This window comes from Poecilia mexicana, unplaced genomic scaffold (genome assembly GCF_051168715.1).
Source record: "Poecilia mexicana isolate PSO_F unplaced genomic scaffold, ASM5116871v1 scaffold_19, whole genome shotgun sequence".
Classification (NCBI taxonomy): domain Eukaryota; kingdom Metazoa; phylum Chordata; class Actinopteri; order Cyprinodontiformes; family Poeciliidae; genus Poecilia; species Poecilia mexicana.
This window is the reverse complement of record NW_028263388.1, coordinates 11,104,003-11,129,668: the sequence shown is the minus strand read 5'-3', so window position 1 is coordinate 11,129,668 and position 25,666 is coordinate 11,104,003. Positions and strand designations below refer to the sequence as shown.

Genomic DNA, 25,666 nt, shown 5'->3' with positions numbered 1-25,666 from the left:
ACTGCATGACTTCATTTTTGGTGTCCTTTTACAACTGTTTCACAATAGTTTACTTGAATTTTGGCTCATTCTTCTTGACTAAACTGGTGTAACTGGTTTCTATAGAATTAGGATCTGGTTTTTGAGTCTTCTAAAACACAAAAATACTTGTTCATAACTCATTTATCACTAATTTACCTACTGGCTTTAAGTCATTGTCCATTTGGAAAACCAATTTGGGTCAAACCTTTAACTTCTAGGCTGATGTCTCAATATGTTGCCTCAACATTTTCACATATTGAAGCGCACCGGTTCCTCCTGTCGCAAAGTCTCCACAACATGATGCTATAATTCCTGCTGTTAAGGAATTGTTAAGGCTTACAAGCTTCCCTGTCTTTACTCCAAATGTAATGGTGGTGATCATTGCCACACACTTAAAGTTTACCTATAGTTTTACTAACCACAAGATGATAACAAGAGGTCTTTGTCTCTGACTTCATCACTACATGGTATTCAACTTTTGTTCTGGAGTAGATTCACATATTTCTCACCAAAACTCCTTCATGCTGAACCTATCTCCTTCCTCAACATGCCCATGTTTTTTTTGTATTTCTGTATGATTGTTTGAAAAGTTGAAAAAATAAAAAACAAAAAAAAAACTCAGCAGTCCCTAGAAGAACATAGAAAAGAGGCGCTATTTCGTCGTGTCTCCTTTGCATTTTCAATAAAACTTTTAACTGAATTTGAATAACAAAAATTTGATCACCTTGTGAGAAAACGGTTTAATTAGGTTTCATATTAGGTTTAACCTAAGGCGATCGAAAACGTGAAGGATAATCAGCGGCCTGACCCGCAGATGATGCTAAACCCGTCTGCAAAATGACCCTTGATGAAAAGGAAAACCCAATTAGCTTCTATCTCGCTGCCGGTCGTTACAATCATTATCACAGACATTAAAAAGACCGGCGCGCATCATCCTGACCACCAGCCCAACGCGCTCCTGTGCGGCGGCGTTTTTCCTGAACGTCGCGCATAAAAGCAGCTTTTAACTAATCAAGTGTTTTCTCTCCAAAAACAGAGAGAGAGACAGAGAGAGAGAGAGAGAGAGAGAGAGAGAGAGAGGAGCGGCTCTTCACCGTCCTTTCTAACCATTAATGAGAGATGCTGGCCACGTTTCTGATACACTTCCACCTTGATTATGCGCGATCACAGGGCGCGGCGGACGCCATCTAAAGTGGCCCCCAACCCCTGCGCTGCGCCCGCTTCAATCTCCGGTTGCCATGGCGACTCTTTTTAGTATATGAGCCTGCCTGATTTCAGTGTGCGGCTACGTGTGAGGTGGCTTTATGCTTGAAGACGTTGTGTCTGAAGAGCTTCCAGCTAAAAAAGAATAAAACATACATTTTAAAAAGTACATGGTTTTAGTTGTTGCCGTTCGGAACAAGGATGACAACATGATGGACCGGCAGCTTTCTGCACCTGGGATCTGGTGACATGATCATGAGCAGGGAAGTGGGTGCATGCTGTGCCTAATGGATGAGGTAAATGTCTCCTCCATGCAGCACAACATCTACCGAAAATAGCTTCCTTTTATGTTCACATGAAGACTTCATGGTTCTCTCTTACGTAACCAGTGCCTGAACTGGGACAGCGTTCACTGCTGGGTGTAATTCCTGCAGATACCGGTGGCTGTCGGATGGGAGGAGGTTTTGCATGCCCTGTTTTGATCAGGGCATGCATAGTTTAGGACAAACATTGATTGAGGAAAGTTATCTGTTAGTTTGATCCAAAAGTAAATAAACATGACTTTTTTTTTTTAATTGGATCTGTATTTAAATTAAACAGTGTATCCCATTGAGATTTTAGATCACATTTTGCAAGAGAGAAACGTTTTGATAAAAATGAATAAATGGATCACGTAAAAGTTTGCTTAGGAGAAAAGCTTGCAGAAAAACAATATTATTTAAAGACGGTTTCTGTTTCAGTTTTGAAGCTGCAGCTCAGCACTGTATGCAAAAATTATTGTTATTTTTTCTCCTGCACCTTTTAGGTTTTCTATTTTTTAGATGCAAGTTCATGTCTCTTTAGAAGAAGAGCTCTCAAAACTCTGCTCCTTGAGTGTGTGTGTGTGTCTGTGTGTGTGTGCGTGTGTTACTTTTTCTGTTTATATTTATTCTGAAAATGAAAACTGTGCTCTTCTTGACTGTAACCTTGTCCCTTTTTTCAACATTTAGTCCTCTTTATGACACTTATTTTCTCTCTTGCACGAGTCTGGGTTTAATTTCTCTCCTCTATTTTCAGTCTTTCTGTGCTCATTTAAGTTTAAATCTTGCAAGAACATCGACTTCGGTTTACATGGTGTGAAAAACCTGCTGGTTCATTTATTACCTCTCATTTGGTCCTTGCCTTTAACTGCAAGTTTCTGAAGACAGGTCTTAATGTAGTACAGGAACTTCAATCCGATGCCATATTAAAAAGAATAATTGGGACGCATATGGTGTTTGAAGGGTGTGTCAAGAACGCAGTGGGCTCTTCGCTGAAGGCGTGATTTGAGAAAGCATAAAAACCTCTAGAATTAAAATGAAACCCTATGGATTCAGAGTGAGATGTCAATGTAATTTACATATTTAGAGTAAGTACTTCAGCCAACATGGTCAATTAATCTCAAAAGATGAGGGATACCGAGGTTTTGTATGGGGGTGGAGAAATATAAATATGCGTCATGTAAATAAAACTAAGATGTGTGCCGCCGTGTGGCCGCAGCGACACTCGACGGCAACAGCATCTGACTCGACTCAATGGTCGACCCGACCAGCGTTCTGAATATTGCATGAGTTCATACGATCAAAAGCAAGAAAGGGCGATCTTCTGAGACCAGAAACTGGAGCAAACATTCCCAGACAACGTGAAAACACTTACACACACACCCCCACACACACCAACAACCCAGATGACCACTTTTAGAGCAATTCATCCTTGCTCACACAACACGCAAGCCCGGTGACAGCAGCGCAGCAACAGTTATGGGGTGTGTAGAGAATGCAGAAGGGAAAAAGAAAACAAAAACAAAAAAAACATCACCACCCGTCACTCACGGCAACATGCAGCGGCTTCACGTGCAGCATCCGCGCCTCACGTGGGAACTACAATGGAGCGCATTAAAAAGAAATCCGTTATCCTCTCGCTCAGGCCTTGATTGCTCAAAGTGGTCTTTAATGGTGTGAGAAGCGTTGCCATGGGGACGGGCTGATGGAGGATGGGGATGTGTTATTTTCTACCGATGCGCGCGTCGGTTTTGTGAGGGTGTGTGGGCGGTCAGTGGGGTCAGCCGCCACGCAGGGCGAACAAGCATCCACGTGGAAATCTTCAGGTGGGATAAAGCGGCACGAGTCCGTGTTGTTCTGTGGGTTTTATAAAAGGAGTCAAAAGCGTTTTTAACCTCTCTGATGTTTACTTGAAGGCAGGCGACGCCAGATTTTATTTTTTTTGTAAACAAACCCTAACAATTTACTTCAGAACATCTACAGACAACTTGATTACTCAACAGCTTATCCCAACCTAAAATCTTAGTGTTGATTAAAATAGACATAACTCTGTTTTTATTACATTATATAGAGGTGGTTTCACAATAACTGGCTCAATACAAAAGACCGGAGCTGTAAAAGTTTGGGATAATAGCCTTAGGTATTTTAAACAAAGCCAGCTGCAGGTTTTTCAGAAATTACGTTGATGACCTTCAGCACTAAAACACACCAGAGGTCTTTTACTCTCTGACTTTCAGGGACTACAACAAAGAGATCACTCCTACTGATCTCTGATCTTACTGATCTCTTTGTTGTAGTTTTTAAATAATACAGCCATTCTTCAAAGTGGGAAAGACAAGAAACCATGCTGTTTTAATAACCCAGAGGTGTGTTGATCTCCAGAGTTTGAAAATACTTGACTGTATGAATCCTGTTTGGATGTTTTTATCATCTGAAAGAGAGTAAAAATTGAGGGGGGGGGGGCTTGACAATGAAAACGACATTTTAAAGCAGACGCCTCCACAGTAACTGACTTCTTTCCAGAGATCGTTCGTCCTCGTTTCATCTGGTATCATGTATTGTCCAACTTCGGTCCTCAGGGGTCAGTTTTTATAGCAGTCTGTGCTCCAACTCAGCTGACTCAAATGCTCAAACTACATCCTCAGCATGTCAGCGTTCAGCAGAGGTTCTGCTGACATGTCATCATTGTATTCAGGTGTTAAACCAGGGAAAAAACTAGAAAAACTAGAACTTACAGGACGCTCATTTTGGACGCCACTGATTTAAACAGTCCTTATAAACAACTGACAATTTCTTTTCTCTGAAACTAATCTCTCATTAAGTTTTGTCCTGCAGGAAGAGGCTCCTTCTGTAGTTTATCATTTCAAGGCGATGAGGCAGAGAGCTTCCATCCTAAATGAACTGGGCCAGTTTTCTCTTATTATTAAGATGATATCTTATGAGACTATGACTGCCAGGACTGAAATGACGCTTTGTGTTGTTAAAAATGTTAAACTTGAAGTGGCACAGCAGAAAAGCTGTTAGTGCAGAAGGATATTTGCAGATGTGTTAGCCTTTTGTTTTACCTCTTCGCCAATAACGTGTGGCACTGTGCTGGGAGGAAACTGAGGAGGACGGCAGGTGATGTACTGAGCTCGTCTTTTTCCACCTCGTATGAAACTGTCATTTAATATTTTTATTTGATATTGAAATGTTTAAAGGTTATTATGTTAAGTCGACTTTTTTGAGCTTTACGCCATGCTATGTCATTCCCTCATCAAAAACAGACCTGGAGTTTTGCTTTGATTCTTTCATTCATGTTTGAGAAATCCTTTACTCTCCCCCACAACTCTGCATTCTGCTCCTCTAGACTAGTGGCAGCAGCAGTTAGCAGGCACCTGGTGGAACCACGCATCTGCTTACCTCTTAGGGAATCGCTGGTAAAAAAAAAAAATGTCAGAGGAATGTTGTTGTGATGACGTGCTGAAGGTGGAGTGACTGAAAGAGCAGGAGCTTCTTAAAGAGACAGAGACCCAATTTTAAGGCGTCAAATTGTGAAGTCAAATTTCTTTAAAGTTATGTTTGAAGTTATGTTTGATATATGCAGTGTTTTTTTATAGCAACTGAAGGTAACAGTTACTTGATTGTGCTATAAAATGCTACTACGTGCCTGGAAAATACATAACACCGCCTCTTTAATTTTTTGTAATGTGTTCATCTTAATAAAACTAAAGAGAGTTTGGTTCTGAGCAAGTGGCCTCATGTGTGCAATGTTCAGCATGCTGCGGACTAGTACACTAAATTGCTGCATGAGTTATGCACATCTTCAAGAGCTATGGTGAACCACAAGTAATTAGCTGGACATTTACTTTAGATTTCAGGGTAGATGAGGATTGTTTTACCAGAAGAGCGAATACTGGGAAGAAGCTCAAGTTTAATGAAACCAGTTTCACTTTGTGACCCGTTTTCCTGAGTGATTTGCTCCGTTCTTCATTCTGTTTGCGTTGTTATGCTGGTGCACCCTGAAACCTGATGAAAGTCAGACTCTCTCTAGTCTGATGTAATACTGTTCGCACTGAGACGGCTTCTAGACGACTCGTGTAGAGATGGAAGGCAGGCAATAAGAAACAACGACCACACACACACAGCATAGCGACAGGAATAGTTCTGGATGTGTACAGAGGATCAACATCCCTATGTATCGACTGTATCTGCAGACGTTCTGCAGTCCGCCCATCAGAGCTGAACTCTACTCGTCCAGCGATCGGCAAACAGACTAAGCGGAGCGAAGACGGTAAGTGGACGCCTCACAAAGCGCATTTTACTTCACAGCAGATCAATTTGTCATTAATGCCTCAGCCGAGAGGCCAAACGGGGCCCAGGAAATGAGGTTCCTTCTGCAGTTCTCTCATAATTACAGATACAGTCGAAGCAATCAAAGAAACCGAAGCCTGATGGATGTTATCAGGAGGAAAATTATGTTTTTTTTTAAGGATCTTTCCTTTGTTTTATAAAGAAATGGCTACGGATAAATAAAATCACAAAGAGATGGGACGTAAAGTGCAGCTGTACTGACAGCATCCATTGTGATGAAGATTATAGAAGAAGATTATCCTCGTCTGGTTTCTTATTTAAACATCAGAGTTCAAAAATGCTGGTACACTCCACACTTTTATAATAATTTTGGGTAAAGCACATACACCTTCTGCTCCACTGTAATGGCACTACTTTGTCTCAGTCCATCACAAAAAATCCCAATAAAACAAACTGAAGCCCCTTGTAACATGATAAAGCGTGAAAACGTTGTGTCACACGTTTGCACGATCACACCAAGCATCCTGCCAACAGTTTCACATCCCTCAGTCGGGGGCCGGTTCACGACGAACGAGATGCAAAAAACATCCCAGCAACAGTCGGGATGAAAAAAAGATAAATCCGTTGTAAATGTGAAGGCCAAACTTTAGATCTTTACATTAAATTATGAGGAGGGAAATTTAGTTTTTCTCCTTGTGAAGATGAAAAAACGTGAAGCTCTGCAGTTTTGATCCACGTATTGCAGAAATAGAAATAATAATTCAGGTCCTTCCATGTTTGTGGCGACCGTAGGGAAGCTGATCAGCGTCGGCCTGTTATAAAGTGATAACCATAAGATACCAAATTAGAAATCACAGCATTCAAACGAGCGCTCCATCTGGCATCGATAAGTGAATTCCTCTGAGTGCGTTTACGCAGCTGAAACTGGAACAAGCGGCGATCCGATGCCGATCCACATGAGCAGATTTAGATGCAACAGAGATCTGACTGAAATTTGATGCTTCCTGACATGAAGGAAGACATGTTTTTATCACGCATGCGAGGAAAGGTTGCATTGTAAGCATCCTGCGGCCGACAACAGGACACGGCTCTTTATCCAGAGTAAACTAGATGATGAAAAGCAGCCTGACGCACATTTGAGACGTTCCAATTATTTACTCCAGAGCTGAGTGGAAAACAGAGCTGGCTTCAAAAGGACCAACACTTTTCATAAACAGTTGGGTGAACCATGAGTTCCTAACATCCTGCAATTGGTGAGCAAAAGGAAAAGAAACGTTTTTCAACGGGAAAAAAACAGAGCAGCAGTTTTCCTCTGCAGATCGTTGACATGTTTTTAGAGCAGCAACACACCCCGAACTCTCCCACCGCCTCTCATTCCGCGTACTCCCATCCCCGCTCTCCTCGAGGAATAAAACCCTCATTAGAGCTGCCATGTATTTAGTCAACATCACTAAATACATGCGATCAAACATGACTTCCAGTGAGAGATCTAACAGGCCTCATCAGGAGATGCAGAGACGGATAAGCAGGCCTGGGGACGGAGCGGAGATCTGAGCAGGTGATGGCTGTCGGACCCCATCATCTGTCCCATTAGTCAAGCCCACAACAGGCCAAGATGGAGGCTGGGGAATAATATATAATGCCCTCCACAAGGATTCTGCAGTAAGAAATATTCGCAGAATGATTTGGAGTAAAAAAAAAACAACAAAAACAAAGCAAAAGGCAAACTCCAGCAGTTTATAAAAATCCATCCATTTTCCTTCACCCTTGTCCCTCAGTGGGGTCGGGAGGGGTGCTGGTGCCTATCTCCAGCTCACGTTCCGGGCGAGAGGCAGGGTACACCCTGGACAGGTCGCCAGTCCGTCGCAGGGCAACACAGAGACACACAGGACAAACAACCATGCACACACACACTCACACCTAGGGGCAATTTGGAAAGGCCAATTAACCTGACAGTCATGTTTTTGGACCATGGGAGGAAACCGGAGAACCCGGAGAAAACCCACGCATGCACAGGGAGAACATGCAAACTCCATGCAGAAGGACCGGGGCCGGGAATCGAACCCAGAACCTTCTTGCTGCAAGGCGACAGCTCTACCAACTGCGCCACTGTGCAGCCTGTTTATAAAAATCATCATCATTATAATTAATTTAGCTTTACTGGTGCATCTGTTCTGGTTTGAAGCTGCAGGCGGGATTATCTGTAATGTTTACATGGCCTGGAGAAGTGTTGGGATGTTTAATCGCTTTTCTAACATCTCCTGGACTCAGAGCGGCAAAAACCACAACACACAAAAATATGCACTGGTTCAAACTTGTGTTTAACGCTCAGGGTCTCCTGTTCCTCTTTGTAGCAAACCATCTCCATAAATATTGGAGAGGCATAATAACAAAGCTAAAATCTTGCATGTGATTTAATTCTGTGTTACTGTCTAAAACATTTTATGCTTAAGAATTTTGTTTTGTCTCGTTCTTGAATCAGGAGGGCCTTCAGAACGTCAATCATGCCTGTGTGCATGCCGTTTTCCTGGAACCCTGAGTTGTTTCTCTGCCGTTAGCGCATCAAGCAGCACATGTATGAGGTTGATTGACGGCGATAAGACCCACCTCCTAGCTCTGATTGGTTGTTTTTGACCGAGAGTGGTGTATTTTTATTTTTTTGCAGAATCTCTTCACAGATTATCCGTCTTTCATTAAACTGTCACAACATGATGACAGGTTTAACAAGTACAAAATGCCAGTATGTAACTTTTTTTGGTAACACTTTATTTGAAGACTGTCATGACACTGTCATAAACATGACATAACACATGTCATGAACATGAATAAGCCTTCATGAATATTTATGACTGTTGTCATAAAGCGTCATTCGGTAAATTATGACACTTTTAATACAAAGTTGACATTATTCAAAATGTCTTCATTATGACAACTTGACATTAACCAGGAAATCATTACTGTTTAAACTTTACCTTTAATAACATAAAGTTACCTAATTTTTAAAGTGCAATCAGTAATTCTTTTATAACAAATTTATATCAATAATGATTTCTTGGTTAATGTCAAGTTGTCATAACAAAGACATTTTGAATAATGTCAACTTTGTATTAAAAGTGTCATAATTTACCGAATGACGCTTTATGACAACAGTCATAAATATTCATGAAGGCTTATTCATGTTCATGACAGGTTTTTATGACGGTGTCATGTCAGTCTTATTCACCCCCTTCAAATAAAGTGTTACCTTTTTTTTTTCTTTCTTTTAAATAAAAGTTACATACTGTAGCTTTAAGAGGTCCTTTACTGGAACTAAGAGGCTTGAGTCCAAGTCCTAGAAAACATTCCCACACCATAATCCAACCTCCTGATATGAATTCAGCCGGGCAATTCCCACCGAGTTATCAGACAGAGAGCCATAATTTGTCTCCACCGCTTCAGCAGCGGTGTCCGATTCGACATATCACTGTGCACGGAGATAACCTTCCTGTTGCCTCATGGGTAACATGGTTCCAGTCCTGCCCTTCGCCTTCCCACTGTCTTCAGACAAACTGGTGTTTAACAGGCGATTTCCGGCTCGGTGAAATCCTCACCAAACCTTCATGTAGCACGATATCTTCAATTAACACTGACACATGCGTCTCAGTCAGTGGGAGCTTCAAACCTCCCACTCCACTCCCCTCGTTTCATTTATAGTCGGCCTGTCTGCCGTGGAGCATCTCTGCGGCGGAGCTTCATCCCGTCAGGCCACTGGTTCCTCCCTGCAGCCGTGTCACAGGTGACTGTCCTCCACACGGCAAAGCAAACAACAGAACATCTCTCCTTCAGCATCAATAAGGAATCATCCTCATTATCATTTCATCAGGTGTGTGCCTCTGCTTCTCTCCTCGCTCCGGATTCAGACGTGCAGAGTCTGACTCCAGAGGGATGAATTAATGAGTTTGTGTTCTGCTCTCTTTTGTTATCCCATCATAATGTAGCACAGAAAGCTAATAGCCAAACAATACACAACAGAGTTTTGCTTCGGATTAGTCGTGACGTTATTGCCTCCGCCCACAAGGACACAACGGTGCAGTTTGGTTTTCAGCCGAAGATTGTGGATTGATTTGCATAGAAGCGACCTCATAGAAGGATTACCTCCCAACTTGAGAGGTACTTAAAACACTCTCCATCTATTTGGTGGTAAAAACTGTTTCTCCGATTACTGCAGAGAATGTTACAGTTTCCAGTGACTTTCCCACCAATTTCCTTTTAATCTGGAATCCATGTTCAGAAGACAAATAAAGCCTCTGATGCAGAACGGAAGGTAAAGACCAGCTGCAGCTCAAACGCTGTTAAATAGTTTGAGTGTTTTCACGGCTGAGTTAATTGGTTTATTTAAAACCACATATGGTTCATTTTCTCCCTTTGTGAGGTTAGCTCCGGTAGACGTGAAAACAGCAAGCGCGCCGCTGTGCGACTGTAATTCGACCTCGATTTGACACATCTTCAACGTTTTCTGCTGCAGGTTTGAGCCAAGCGCCCTCCCGTAGTCAGGTTCGCCTTGCTTTGTTGGATGAAGTACGAGAAAGCAGGTACATCTCAAAATCATTCAGTATGCTACAGTATTGACATAGTTCTTGCTCAGTACTTATCTACATTTGGCTCTCCCACCCCGACCACACCTGACCAACAAACATACTTCAGCCTTCTCATGCGGTTTGTGGCGAAAAGGTTTTGGTTCGCTTAGAGCTTCCTCTGCGTCAAAAGAAACCAAACCACCGGAAAAAAGTCAATGTTGACAAACTCGCCCACTGGTTAGGACCAAGGTGAACAAGGTTTCATTTCGTTTTCTCTCGGTGTAAAAAACAAACCCTCCAGGTGCCGCATGGAGGGAAGATATTTGCAAAGGAGAAAAAAGTTATTGTTCCGTATTAATTAAGTTAATAATGAAATCAAAAGCTGAATGAACCTGGTCTGGATTCTTCTTAATCAGACTGTGACAAAACGTTATGGAAAAGCAGTTATTTTCAGTGTTCATTAGTATGTGACACAAGCAGATAAAAAGGAAAATACTTTCTAAGCTCGTCATGCTGGATCATCTCAGATGTTGGAGTCCTTGTGCGTGCAGAGACAGAGAACATGTCATTCATAAGATCTCACCACTCTCATCCAAAAGCAGCTGTTCACATGTGTTTGGTTTGATGTGAGAGGATGATAATATCATTTAAAGCACTCCACACCAAAGCAATACAATGTCATCACATTAGGAAATGATACTCAGTTGTCTTTTGCTTCTTTTTTTTTATTCAGCATGAAGTTAGGAGCAAATATAAGTGAAGCAAGTCCTTGTCGTTTTGATTTTCAATTATTTTAAAGCCAAATCAAAAATAGATGCCTGTTAGTTTTGGTCTTAGAGTTTTTGTTCGAGACCTGGCTCAAACCGGATGAAATGTTGGAAAATAGTTTCGATTTAAATCGAATTCGGCAGCAAACAGATAATCCTGTCTTGCTCTGGATACCCTGCGACATCATAGCCTCTTCGCAGGGAAGGTTGGTTGTTTGTCTGCCTCACTTTCTCTGAGGGTCATTTTCTGCTATGGATGAGTGAAAACAAACCCAGTATTTGGCATTTGTTTTTTGTATGGAGCTCAAACAGAGTCATGATTTATGTGTGCCGTTCCGCCCCTCGTCTGCGCAGCGAAAAGATCACGCCAGGAAGAACACAGAATTTGTGTCAAAATTGGAATGACTCAGCAGGTGTGTGTGTGTGTGTGTGTGTGTGTGGGTGTGTGTGTGTGTGTGTGTGTGTGGTGAGCAGTAAGCCACAGCTGATTTCAATCTGAAGAGAGAGAGAAAACCAAACACAAAACTTTTGTAACAAGTTGAGTCATTGACTGAACCCTGAATGGGGCTTTTATATGAAATAATGGTGAAACAGTGACTCAGCTGGGATATTGAAACGTCTCATTTTCTCTCTAAAAATCAAGAACTTCCACAAAGTTGACCTCCCGCTGCGCGCTGAAACCAAAGAGAGCTTCTAACAAATGGCAGCTCACACAAATAAAAAAGTCACTTTAGAGAAAATCTAGATTAGTCTTGATTAAAAGAAAAATAAATAAATAAACATCTACTTCTAATTCAGATTTCACATATCAGACCACAGCGTGCCATGGTACGGAAAGAAAGCTGCTTATTAAATATGAAAGCAGAATTAAGAGATTATTTTTGTTTTGGTGCCTGAATGAAGCTCCCCTCCATCCCAGTTCAATTTGTGCAAAAGTTGAAAGAGTTGACTTTCTTTGCCTCCAAAAATATATTTATTATTGTACGTCAAGAGGTGATTATTGGTCTGAGTTCTTGCAAACACACGAGAGAGGCTGCCTGTAAAACCACCAGCCATTCATCCACCAGCCAAACACTTTTAGCATCTGAGAGGAACAAAAACAACAACAGAAAAAGGACAACTTCTGAGAGCTGCGCTCCTTTCATCTCCACAGATAAGGACGGAGGTGTGCAACAGAAGCGTTTGGACAGCAGCCAATCCCTGCAAACCGCTCCAATCCAATTTACGCCCAGAGCTTTTTGCCCTTCGCTTCAGCAGGTTGCCAGGAGCAAATAACTCATTCTGCCGTGCTCCCGTTCAATCAAAGCATCTGCACCGACTCCGCCTACAGTCCGCACCGTCACGCGAGATCGTTTTCTGCTGCGTGAAGGTCAAAGGTCAACGCGGACACCTCGTTCCGTCTGATCTGCATCCCCTCCGCTCTGAGTTTCTAACAGCTCCTCGACCCGCACTTCAGTCTAGAACAAGGAGGCTCTGATGACCTTTAAAAACGTACAAACTTCTGCTTCTCCTCGTTTCCTGGGCGATATGATCAGAGAGAGCTGCTGTGCGAGCAGCCAGGCGTCCGCAGAGAGATGGGAAACGGACAACCTGAGGTCTGGGAAAGCAGCCAGCACTGCCAGTAAAAAAAAAAAATCACCCTACAGACACAAGCCAAGCCCTTCGGAGGGTTGTGATGTCATCGTTATGCTCCGCACAGAGAACAGCCCGGTTCAGATTACCTGTCACTTGGGTCATTAATGAAATCTAATGCCCATTTCTGGGCATTAGATTCTGTTTTGCATTCTCTTTCTTCCCTCAGCTCCTCATTTAAAGGGTCGACATGCATGCAACAGATTTCAGCAACGCGTCAATAAATATTTTATGTCTTCGGTTTTGTTTTTAAAAGTTTAGAAATGCTCCCATTTCCTGATCAGACAGAGCAAAGATGCAACCGCCAGACTAACTTCTGTGTTTACGTTGAGTTTTACAGCAGCTGCATTCCCGCTGACCGTAAAATTGCACAAAGTGGAATTATGAAAATAAATTCGCTTCACGGAAACAATTTTACATGAAATGTTTTTATGCTAGGATGAAGGGGGTTTTGCGCCTGTATCAAAATGAATGTATTTTGCTAAATTTTAATGGAAACACTTTTTCGCGGTGGCTCAACATGAGTCGTAATCGACAGCCAGGTATTACCATTAGCAGAACAGGCAAAGAAGACAACAATAAGTGGCAGGAGGATGATGGTACTGCATGTTTGTTAATGACTTATCGAATGAAAAAACTTGTGTTTCTTAGACATTAACAGTTTTATTAAAGTTTTGCACGTTTGTAATGGAAACGCAGCTACAGAAGAATGTGGAAGAAGATGCTCTGGTCAGATGAGGCAAGAACTGAACAGGGAAGCTTGTCAGAGGCACAGCAGAATAGTTTAGATTGAATCAGAGTCATGTATTAGAATGGTCTAGTCAAAGTCCAGATTTAAACCCAATCAAGAATCTGTGTCAGAACTTGAAAACTGATCTTCACAGATGCCCTCCGTCCAATCTGACTGATTTTGAGCCACATTGCAAAAAAACATTATTATAATAATGGGCAAAAGTTCCCTTCTCTGAATAAGCAGGGTTTTAGGAGACATATTAGTTCTCCAGGTGAGGTGAATTCAAATGCATGCCACACTTTTCAGAATTCTAACTGTAAAACATTTGGAGGAAAACGTGTCATTTTCCTTTCCTTTTATGCTCTGCTTTCTGTAGAGATATCGGGGAGGTTTTGGGTCTTAACATGATGCGATGTGGAAAAGTTCAAGAGGTGTGGATACTTTTTACGAGGCACTGCATGTCTTGAGTTTTATGTGGGTTGATTTCTGAGCCATCAGGAAACAACCACAATACACCGCTGCACTGCAAGCGCTAATCGTGCTTCATGCAAACCTTTTCCCTGAATCAACAGCGAGCCAATGTTTCTCCGCCAATCGAAAATCCCATGGGGGACTAGAACAGTAAAAGTACGACATTTTCTTTGACGTTTCCAAAACTCCAGAATCTTTGATGTCATCCAAATTAACCAAGCTTGAGCGTCTCATATTCGGCATGAGAAAACGGCGCTTTCTGCTCCTCATCCATCCATCTCCCTGACAACAGCAGAGAGGAACAAGACAAGAACAAGTGACACCAAGTGACAGCAGCACAAACACGGAGCTGACATGGTGGGAGATTTTTCTGTCTGCAGCTACGAGACGACTCGACTCACCGAGCAGAAGCAGAAAAGGATCAAACCAATGTGAAACTGACTCATTTTGGTTCAGCTGAGGCTGCTTATTGTGCGCTCATTGTCAAGGAGCTCATGGCAACGTATCAAAACCACGAGTGCTACTTTTTAAAGATTTGATTATGAGTCTGACTGGAATCAGATTTCTGTCCAATTAAAGCTGGCTATCAGACTTCCTGTGAGTCAACAGACTTGCTGTTGATGTGGTCGCTCACTTTTAGCGCTGCCTGCTCAGCTTTTTGTTATTTTACTGTAAACTGCTATTTAATCAAGATAAAACAGGCACTCTCTCAAAAAACCAGTGTCCACACCACATGCCCTCCGATGACATCACATAAAGCAACTGATCAGAGATCGTTTGCCCTGTCACCTCTGATCATAGCAATCGACAGTCGGATCAAAACATTTGAGTCGTATTTGAGATTTTTGGGAAATTTGGCTAATTTAAGCCTTTTCATACTTTAGTTTATGAAGAGGAGCTGAAGGAACAGACTGACTTCACTGTCAAAAGTTTAATGAAGACCAATCCCAGTCAAGTTGTGATTAAAACCACCTGATTCAGTTGATTAGTGTCTCAAAGTTCCCAGCTTTCCTGCTGAATTGCTGGATCTTCCATAACTTCTGCAAAAAAAAAAAAAAAACAACGATTGATTGCAAGGCGGAAAAATTATCAAAATTATTCATCTCCTTGGCAGATTTACAGTTAAAGTGATCTTTTATACCCATCCAATATGGGTTTTTTCTCTGAATGGAAGCAATGTTTACATTTTGGAGTGGCTCAACTAGAGTCCAGACATAAATCCGATTAGGGAGGGAGCTAAACATTAGGGTGATGGCAGGGAGGCGTTTCAACCTCAAAACCAAAGATTAATGGTGAAAAGTGAAATATGCAAACACATGATGTTGGATCTGTTTAACAGGCAATCGTCAACCGTGATGCTACAGCAGCTATGTGGAAATCTGTCAAAAATTAACCTGCCCAGCATAATGTTTAATGCCTCTTGTGATGTCATCAACCCAAACACACACAAAGCAGATTCAGCAGCTGCTTTTCCAGTGCCCCTTTATAAAATCCTTGAATTTTTCTGTATTCTTGAGGAGGTAAATCTATACTTCAACACCCCGCTGTGTTTTCACAGTCAGTACATGGTCCATTTGTTAGTGGGGAAAAAAGCAGACCTCTGGATTGGATCTTTAAATTTACTGTTCCTCAGGGGAGATAGAATAAAGGCAAAAAGGTTTTTCTTTTCATGTCAGCTGCTGCTGCAGCCGATGAGACTTTAAAAAGCTGCGGTGGAGTGGAAGATTTCTGCTACTCGGCCCGATTTAGAAAAGCACTGAGATTATGAAAGTGGCACTGTTAAAAGAGCAGAGAGTTTTGACTTATAGGAATCTCTTCACATGATGGGGTGGGGGGAATAAAAACAAAACAGAGAGGAGGGAAGTGAAAGTGGAAATCTGTTTATCAAGGAACCTTTTAGTCACCAGAACCCCCCCTCCCCCCTTTGAGTTTCCATCTTCATCATAAGGTCATCATTTTCATCTTGCAGAGAAATCTGCTTCTTCCAACAGATTCTGCCTCCCTCCCTCCTTCCTTCCCTCAGCGCCAATTAGGAGTCCTGTTTCATCTTCCTCCACCTCCCAACAACAACTCCTCGTTCACCTTTCACCTTTCACCTCTATCTGCACCTGAACTGCTCTGATCTCTGAACCCGAGGGTCGGCCTCTCATCTTTAACTCACATCCGATCAAGCAATGTCAGGAGAACATGCAGCAGCAGCAGCAGAGCACAAGCATTACATCACTCCTGCCATCTCAAACCACAATTTAAAAAAAAAAAAAAGTGGAGTTTTTTGTTGTTTTTTTTCTGAGAAACAACTTGCTCTAATTATATCAATAGGAACACGGTGCCAGTAATGTGGCGTGTTGCGGGGCGGACTCACCTGGGTTGAAATGCGAACTGAGGGCGCAGCCGGGGACGAACAGCGCCGAGCACATCGCGGCCAGGAGCGCCAGCATCTTCCCAGCTGGAGCTGCAGAACCAGGAAGAAACACTGCGGGACTCAGAGGACGGGAAACCGGGAGATCAGAGCTTCATTTCTGCCGTGGCTCCGCCGTGACTCCGCAACACGTCGCCTCATCTCTCCCACCCACCTCCTCCTCTTCCCCCCCAAAAAATATGTCTATTTTAAACCAGCTGATCTGAATCCTCCCCGCTTTTCTGTTGTTCTCCCGAGTAACTTGGCTCGGATGAAGACGAGGAGTCCAGTTTGACAGCAGCTGCTCGCTCCTCCCCCACAGCTTCACCTGGAAGTTCTCCCACCACCCCACAGCTCCAACCCGCAGGGGTTTGTCACGTGGATGCCGCCTAAATTGATAGAAATCAATTAGAAGTTAAACGAGGAGCGGGGTTTGCGCGCGAGCCGCCGGTGCTGTCCGAGGTGCTGACAGCAAGAGCGCCATCTTGCTCTGTAATGCGCCCCGAATGAGATTTCTGGAGCGTTTTTTTTTTTTTTTTTTTTTTTTTTTTGCGCCGTGTCTGTAGGGCGGGAGGGAGTGAGAGAGAGGGAGGGAGGTGTTGGAGGCTGTGCGGCCTGAACATCCTCAGCTGACTGAAATATTCAGCACAGAGAAGAGAAAATGTGGAGGATGGTACTATTTTTAATGCTGCACAGAGATGTTTGCAACCTGCAGGCTGAAGAAGAAGAAGCTGCTGCATCTTCACTAGGAAGTCTGAACCTCATCCTCTTTTACTGCAGCTTGGAGTCTTTATCCACTGATGTTGGATATATGGAAGAATAAAAAAAATAAAATAATAAAATAAAAAATTATTCCTCATGGTATCACCAGAGGGCCAAACGTGATTATAATCCTGCTGTTTGTACATGCTGGATGGAGCCCCCTCCCCCACCTGGCAACATTAATCCTCTGGCTTTCTCCTCCCCACCCACCCCCAGCCTCCTCTTCCCTTCAGTCTGAGTTCTTGGCATCGCATCGACTCAACTTTTCTTTGTGCATCTTACAGGCTTATCATGGTGTCTGATTGTTCTGCAACAGAGATGTCACACGCTAAAACACTAATCCAGCGTTAGTCAGATCCTCCGGTATTTCTCTCTCTCTCGTTCTCTCTCTCTCTGCACCGCTTCTTGTTGTTATCTAATGCACCATATATTATTAAAAGACATGATTTTTCTCAGCGCTGCCAACAACACAAACAGAGCGACATCTGAAAGAAACAAACACAAAGCCTAACGGGGGACCGGATATCTGATCACAGGAGAAACGCATCTCTCTTTAAAAGTCTTTAAGATGATCTTAGCGGAACAGCTCAGCTTTCAAAACTCGATATTTTGTGAAGCAGAGTTCAGTAACAGAATGATACATTCTGCCTGTTGTGAAGCATGGTGGTGGCAGGATCATGCTGCAGGGAGATTTTTCATTCAGTAGGGACAAGGAAGCTGGTAATCATGGGGGAATACGGCACACTTCTCATTTTTATATGTAAAGAATTTAAACAGACATTTACGGTTATTCTTCCACTTTACAGTTATGAACAACTTTCTGTTACATAAAATTTAAATAGTCTATAATATTGAGTTTATAGCCAAAATATAAAAAGTTCTGTTCAGGTCACCATCTGAAAAACCTCTAACACAACGTGGTAACCGTTTTGTTTGCCATCTTAAAAATGGACACCAGAATAAATAAGAAAACTTCCTGGGAAACAATGTAGTTTTGCACAAATGCTGCGCCGTACCGTCACAAACCTCGTTTTCCTCTGGAATTAGATCAAACTGTCTTTATCATTATTGTCACTTTACACTGGAGGTCTATTTTTTTTAGGAAGTGCACAGAGATATTAACACATGACAGTAAAACATGTCCAGAATAACAAACTTTTAGCTTTTAGTCTTAAAGTGGCAGGGTTTCCCCCACCAAGTAAAGCCTGGCGGGCCACCAGGCTTTACTTGCATCCCCACCAGGCTAAGCAATGTTTATTTATGTATTTATTTTAGGGAGAAGGTATGTTTTTTTACTTTTTTGAGACCCTGTAGTTGGTGTTTAGGTGTTAAGAATGTCTTCCAGTAATACACAATTACCCAATGATATTTCGAAAATTTTCTGTCACCTTTAAACATTTTTAAACACAAAAATCGATGGGGCGTTGGATGACTGCCCCTAGCACTGAGCTTAGCAAGTTTTCTGGGGGAAACCCTGAGAGAGAATATCAAACCTTTTAAGCGGCTTCACATTGTTATACTTGATGTGATGAGATGTGACTCATCTCCACTTAAAAAGATTAAACATTTAAAAGTGGCAAAGAATTGTCTAAACAATCTTCAAACTTTCATATTAAAATTGGCTAAATCTGAAATTCCCCTTGAGCCTTTATGACATGATGTTTTCTATACTTTTACATCTTTTCTAACCATAATAAATGAGATGTGGGGGGGGGGAATTGAAAATCATTTTCCAGATGTTACCACTTTCAATTAGATTTAAAGCTGCAGTCTTTAATTCAGACTAAATATACCGGCGCCAACAGATGCGCCTTCTTCCTGCAGAGGCAGAGAATCCCGAGGGACCTCTGCTGACGGTTTCCATCTTTGTTTTTTCACATTGGACAGGGGTGTCGGACTTAAAATTTTCCTTCCCTTCTTCTTCGTCCTCCTCCTCGTCGTCTTTAAAACTCTTATTCCTCTCACTGAAACAGTGAGTTGCACGTCTGCTGTTTCCGTGGAAACAAAACGAAGAGGATGAGATTGGTTCTCGGCAGAGCAGAAAGAGCTTTCCTTTCAGCTCCCATCTTACGTCAAATCTGACAGGCGTTATGTAAGCCTGTACCTTTACTTCCATTTACATCAGAACCGCACTTTATGCACATACAGATGTTTCCGTTTTCTCTGCATTTCCATTGTGAGAAAAAAATCTGAAAACTGGAGGAAACCCAGGCCAGCTCTAACCTCAAATCTGGATATCTCCTGGGAGAGATTAGGATCCAGAGCGTTGAGTACTCTCTGTTATTAGCCTAGCTTGTTCTGCAAACCAACGCAGAATCCAGCTTTCACTCTGACTCACAGCATCATGTGGTTCCTCGTTTCAGCTCAGTCCTGAAACAATGTGTTTGACGGTTCATCCACTTGATGCCGATTATAAAATCACTGTTATTCAAACTGCGGCACACGTGCAGCCATCCCAAACTGCACTGCTTGCAGGTCACAGCTTCACTCTGTGAACCGCTTTCCCATAAAAACCGCCGGGGAGATTATGAGGCTGGAGCCTCGCATGTAATCTGTGACATTTAGAGCAGAGTCCAACTTTTGTTTTCGGCCTGCAAGGCAACGCTGGCCTCATAAAACAATGATCGGGAGAAGATGAACAGTGTGTGCTCGTTCTTCTAAAACTTTTAACAGTTCGGTAGGAGTCAAAGCACCACCTTATTTGCTTTGTTGATCTCAGCAAAACCAAAGCAAGCGAAAAGAACCAGAAGGAACAGAAAGTTCTCTACTAAATGTCCCTTTTCAAGCAAATCTGATGCAAATGTGAGGAAATCTTAAAGAAAAGGACATGCAGTGTTAAAAGAAATGCGTCATTCTTCAGTTACTGCATGTAGCTGGAATAATACAAAAAAAAATAGAGTAATTAAATCATCTGTAAAGCTACTAATGATTCATCTTTGTCCACATACTACAGTTTTATCTTATGTACTCTTCTGGAATTAAAGAGGCAGAATTGTTTGGCATTTTAGAAACAATAACAATACCACAAATTATTGTAATTTATGTCACGACTGATTAATTCATGAATGCAGCACAGGAGCAACAAAACCTAGGAGATTAATTAGGGAGTGTAAATGTTTATCTGTGTCCATCTGTACAAGAATTACCTGCAGGAATGAGTGAAGTCCACAGGGAGGAGTAAAGTGAATAAATCCCAGACGAACAGCAGGAATCTCTGCAGAGACATTAGAGTTGAGGATCAGACCGACTGCTGAAAATACAAAAAAAAAAAAAAAAACGTTTGTTCATTTTTTTCGACCTCTCAATGGATCTTGTTTCTCCAACAAAGCTGATAAGTTTGTAAGAGTCAGAATCAACAACATGATTATGGATGTATGCAAGGTAACAAACACTTCTAAAAAGTCAGTCATTTCACTGGATCTCTCTCTCTCTCTCTCCCTCTCTCTTTTTTTTTTTTTACCTTTGTGGTTTCTTTATTATTTTAGCTTCACATACCATTCATCATCTGTCTTCCTTTATTATTCTTCTTCTTCTTCCACTTCTCGTTTTTAAAGCAACGTTTTGGTGTGCATTACCGCCGCCTACTGGAATGAAGTGTGAATCGGGGGATGCTAAATACGTTCTACGCAGATTTATAAACTAAACAAAAATAAAACAATGCAAACTAACAAAAAAAACTGTATTTTTTTTCATTTCTCAACATCTAACGGTGAAATACTCCGAGTAAAGTGGCGCCTCAGATTCTTCTTTTATGAGTAATTAATAAGTGTAAGGATGCACTACTACCCCTAGCCAGACTTTGTAGGTACTACACATTCTCTAGCTGCTGCCTCTCTCTGAGATTTCTCTCAGTTCAATTTATTTACAAAGCACCAAAAAACAAGTTCAATCCAGTTCTCATCAGTGCAGTTTAGGCATACAGTTACATTCAGGTAGACATACATGAAGTCCAGTACAATACTAATCTTGGAAACTGCAGAAACTTCACACTGGACTTCAAGCAGCATGGATTCTCTGCCTCTCCACTCTTCTTTCTAACTGTGAGATTCCCAAATCAGATAAGAGGAGGTTATTCCACTGAGCAACAATCCAGACTTATTTTTTTCCCTTTTTAGTCGCTGGTTCCAGTTTAGCGCATGAAATGCTACAGAAGCAGCCTGCGTCCAGGATCTGTCAGTGTGTGGCGGCTCTTGAAGCTCCGACTTCAGCCGCCATGTCCGTTTCGTGAATCTCTCCCAAACTCTTCGATGGCATTTGCCTCATAATAGTCTGGTTATCCCTGTTACTGGTGCACCTTTTTCTACCACATTTCTTTTTCGACCGCTCAACATTTTTATGATTTGGTTGGATACACAAATTCAGCAAACTGCCAGGTCCTTCAATAATGACCTTCTGTGGATTGACCTTCCAGTGGATGGAGTCCTTAAAAGTGAAAACCAAGTCACGGTGTTTCAGTTGTTTAATACAGACTCTGAGATTTCTGGACAGTGTTTCTGGGCCCAGACAGGAGGGGAATAGATTTTCATTTGACTTAAAAAAGAAAAAAAAGTGAGCAAAATCATTCATTTTAATTTACAGACTCAACCTTAGAAATGGGAACAAATGATCACAAGCATAAATTAAATATCTCAGTTGTTGCATCAGAAAGCAGCTTTTCTTGTTCTTACATGACTACGAATAACACTTCTCCCGACCTGCGATGTGCTCATTCACGGCTCTAATGTGTGTGTCTGTTAAAATGTGACGCTTCGTCTGAATGAGGATTTATGGAGTCAATTTCAATTAGACTTCAACACTCGCCAGACGAGTCTTTCATCATCCGATTCGAGGATCTTAACAGGATTAATTATTCCTCCTCTCACGCCAAAGATTTTACTTACTTAAAGAGCTGTGGGAGCAACGCGAATGGAGACAAAGCCTCTCTTCCTGGTAGAGACGGGACGTGTCCGTTCTTTGCTGTTGCAGCAAGTAAAATCTATCTTCCTGTCCTCTCACCACATCAGTAAATCTCCTTCATGGTGTTCTTTGCCTCCTGACGCTTCTTAAATTGAACTACTGACATAAATTTTTCAAATCATAAACACACACAACTAAATATTACAATTAACTCCACAAACACAAGATCAAAAAATATATATTTAAACAACTGAGGACCTCAGTGTGTTTGAATTTGCTTTAATTTTTTTTTTTTTTTTTTTTTTTTTAGAAAAACAGATAAACTCAAGCATAACCACTAATTACTGATGAATTTGCTTTTTAACTACGGTACAGTCACATTCACTTTCTTCCGTTTTACCCTGCAGGGATTTAAACAGATCGCCCGATTTTTTTAAGCCCCACATAAACTAAACCTGAGCACACAACTGAGTTATTGAATTTTCAGTCTAAAAATTATTTCTAAAAAGGTAAAGTCCTGGGAGTTGGACTGGTCAAGAGTTCTGGCCGAGTAGCTCCTTATCCCAGGTTCCCTGATCAATATTCTCCAGGAATCAAACTCTGCACAAGCAGTTCAACGAGCTGCTGGATAGTTGTTCTTCTATAAATAATGAATAGTACCACATTTGAAGACACAGTTGAAAGAAACTCTGGCGGACATCAAAGCGAGCATCACAGCTGGCGCTACCGGTCCGATCGCTGATTCTGTGATGATCTCTGCTGAACACACAGCTGCTCAGAAGGTCCTTTGTGTTTAAAACAGAGGTAAACCCAAAAGCCGACTCTATGTCCACGCTCACCAAGAGGTCAGTGAGCAACAAAAAACAAATTACCAGCACAGAGTCTTTTCATACATCAGATCTGGTCACTTCTGACTCACCATGAAGGAGTCCGACTTCATTCTGAATAAATCGCTGTTCTCCCTCTACGTTAAGAAACTATTGAAACCACAAGAAAAGACTTGATTTGAAAACTCCCATTAGAAGTTAAAACGATATTTAAGAGCTAATTAGCTGATAAACCAACCAATTTCCAACAGGTTTACTCACCCAAAGAGAAAACGTACATCATTTATCTCCTCCTTGTGCTGTTTTATTAATTTACATTGTACCAAAACAAAACAAATGCCAATTTAATGTTGATGGATTTTACAGAACAGCAGAAAAATGGGTTTGTCCTTCTCTTCAACCTAGGAAATAAAAACAGCAATGTTTGAAAAAAGAAAAAGAAAAAAAAACTCTGAGAATCTACAGAATGAACTGCAGATCTTTCCCACCTCAAGAAGCGACATAACCCACACACTGACCTTGTGACCTCAACAAGACTCGTTTCAGTTCATAAACCAGGGTCTGGGTTTGTGGTCAGACCTCCATCTCCATGGAAACATCCTCAAAGCTCACAGAAGGGACTCCAGCGTTGTTTCTAAACCTGCAGACAGATGATCAGATTTTCTTTCTGCAGGATGTCAAAAACACAGTCTTCAGAAACATCCTCACCAGATGACTGAGCCAGATAAAGCTGTGTGTATAGAAGACAATTGCACATAAAACTGTTTTACATTCATCAGATCTGGTTCAGAGGCCTGGCAGAGCTGCAGCGTTTCTGGCTGAATGTCATTTTTCTCTCAGATTTGTATACTTTAACAGCTCTAAAGGCTACAACTTTCATGATGGGCAGCATACCATTTCATCAGATTTTAAACACAATGTGCACAAGTTCAGTTTCTGTAATCTCTGCTAAAATAAGAACCATTATAGAAGGTAATTTCTGCTTACAGCTAACAAGCAGACTTTTGTTTGTTCTTTAAGGGATATCAATTCACTTCAGTTTTGACAAGAAACCTCAATAATTTAAAAAAAAAAAAAAAAAAAAAAGGGAGCTGGCCGCAAGAACCAGGCTCCACTGTCTTCATTTATTAATGAAGCCTTGCAGCAAGGACATTACAGCATGTGTAGAAAGTTTCTGAAAAGTTTTCACTGCAGGAAAACAAAAAGGCAGATAAACAATGGGTAAGATAAGCAATACGCTCCTAGGTTTAACCTCACCCAGAGGTCATCATCCTGGTCCATTTGTAGAGCCGTCCAGATTTCAGGTTTCAACAGAGACTCCTTTGAAGACCTTGGATGTGTTGAGTAGCAGCGGATATGTTGGATGCAGGAAAACACCACGCTCTGCAGAGGTGGTAACGATTTCCAATGAGTCAGGAGTTTCTTGTTTTCCACCACGAAGCTGACTAGTGAAGGTGGTAAATAAGCTTTTCCTCATCAAAAGGTGGAGAGGCAGAGCTGCTGGGTTTACTGTGATCTCTACAACTTTGTGCTAATAAGAAAATCTGCTCACTTGTACTGATGAAAGAGGCTACTGAAGGGTGAATGACAGAGATACGCCGAGGGGAAGGAAAGTGACGAAACAAGCGATGGAAACGGAGCAACATTTTTATTAGCTGGATTTTGAAAGTGGTTTACAACACATTGCTCAATCCATACAGCTGCTGTCCACTCACTGTTCATCTCTGCCTGCAGAGGCTCCTGGAGTTCCTGCAGCGAGTCCAAAAGGATGCGTCCTCTGAGATCGCAGCTGAAGATTGATCTGATCTGCAGCATGACTGACCACTCCACCGGCCTGCAATGATCTGGAGCCAAAGATGACTAACAGAGCAGACATTTCTCAGGGTTTCATTCAAAGCTGAGATGGAAACAGGCCAGTGGCTGCATTTCCATTCGCTGTAAAACGGCGCAAATTGGAATTAGAAAAACTTATTCACTCAATGGAAACACGTGTGATTTTAATTGGGTTTCTTATTTATTGGAAACGCAGCGATCACAAAATTGTGTGGGATTCCCCCCGCACCCTAACAGTGAAATAACGAAAAAAAAAAAAATTAGTGCACATTTGTAATGGAAACGCAGCTACTGTTGAAATTATTGCAGTGAAGCTGTAAAGCAGTGATGGAGACAGAAACATGACTCCAGGCATGGCTTAATACAACAAAACGACCTCACGTTTCTGTGAGTCAGGAAGATGATTTCACGATCCGATGTGACCCTCTCTGATCTTTCGGCGCTGGAAACCTCTTCAGAGGATAAATGTTTTCAGGTTTACACTGTGGAAACACCGGCATGTCCTCTGAGATGCTTGCTGAGGACAGCAGCAGGTGAGAGGAAGTGGAGCTGCTCAATATATCCAGTCGCAATCATTCATGGGCGCAATGTCAATATCACAAACGTCTGCAGAGGATCGGTATTTGCTCCTCTCTGTGCATCCTCAGAAGTCAGAGCCCTCTATGTCTGGTCACGTTACAACTACATTAGTCTCATTAAATGGCTTTAATGTCAGCAACGAAGCCATTCCCTCTGTCATTAAAATTAGATCAGCTTAATAGCTTATTAATAAAAGTTAAGATGATTACTTAAACATCCCCAGGAGTTTTAAACTGCAACTTAATAAGTGTTTGTATTCCTTTTATCCTTATAATATAAGCATATGAAGTATTCAGCATATCAATACTAAAAAGTAAAATATTTGAAATTTTAACATGTTTTGAAAGTCAAATATCAGAAAACTGACCTGAAAATAAACTAGATTAGAACTGATTT

General features: G+C 41.7%; 1 protein-coding gene across 1 annotated transcript in view; it reads right to left on the bottom strand.

Moving 5' to 3' along the window:
• Nucleotides 1-17,374, bottom strand: part of lmtkb (lemur tail kinase 1 b) — a 55,933-nt gene extending 38,559 nt beyond the window's left edge. Inside the window, exon 1 of the mRNA XM_014982823.2 lies at nucleotides 16,338-17,374. Coding sequence (XP_014838309.2) covers nucleotides 16,338-16,413 — 76 coding nt within the window. The 5' untranslated portion in view covers nucleotides 16,414-17,374. The remainder of the gene's footprint in view (nucleotides 1-16,337) is intronic.
• Between the last annotated feature and the right edge of the window lie 8,292 nt (nucleotides 17,375-25,666).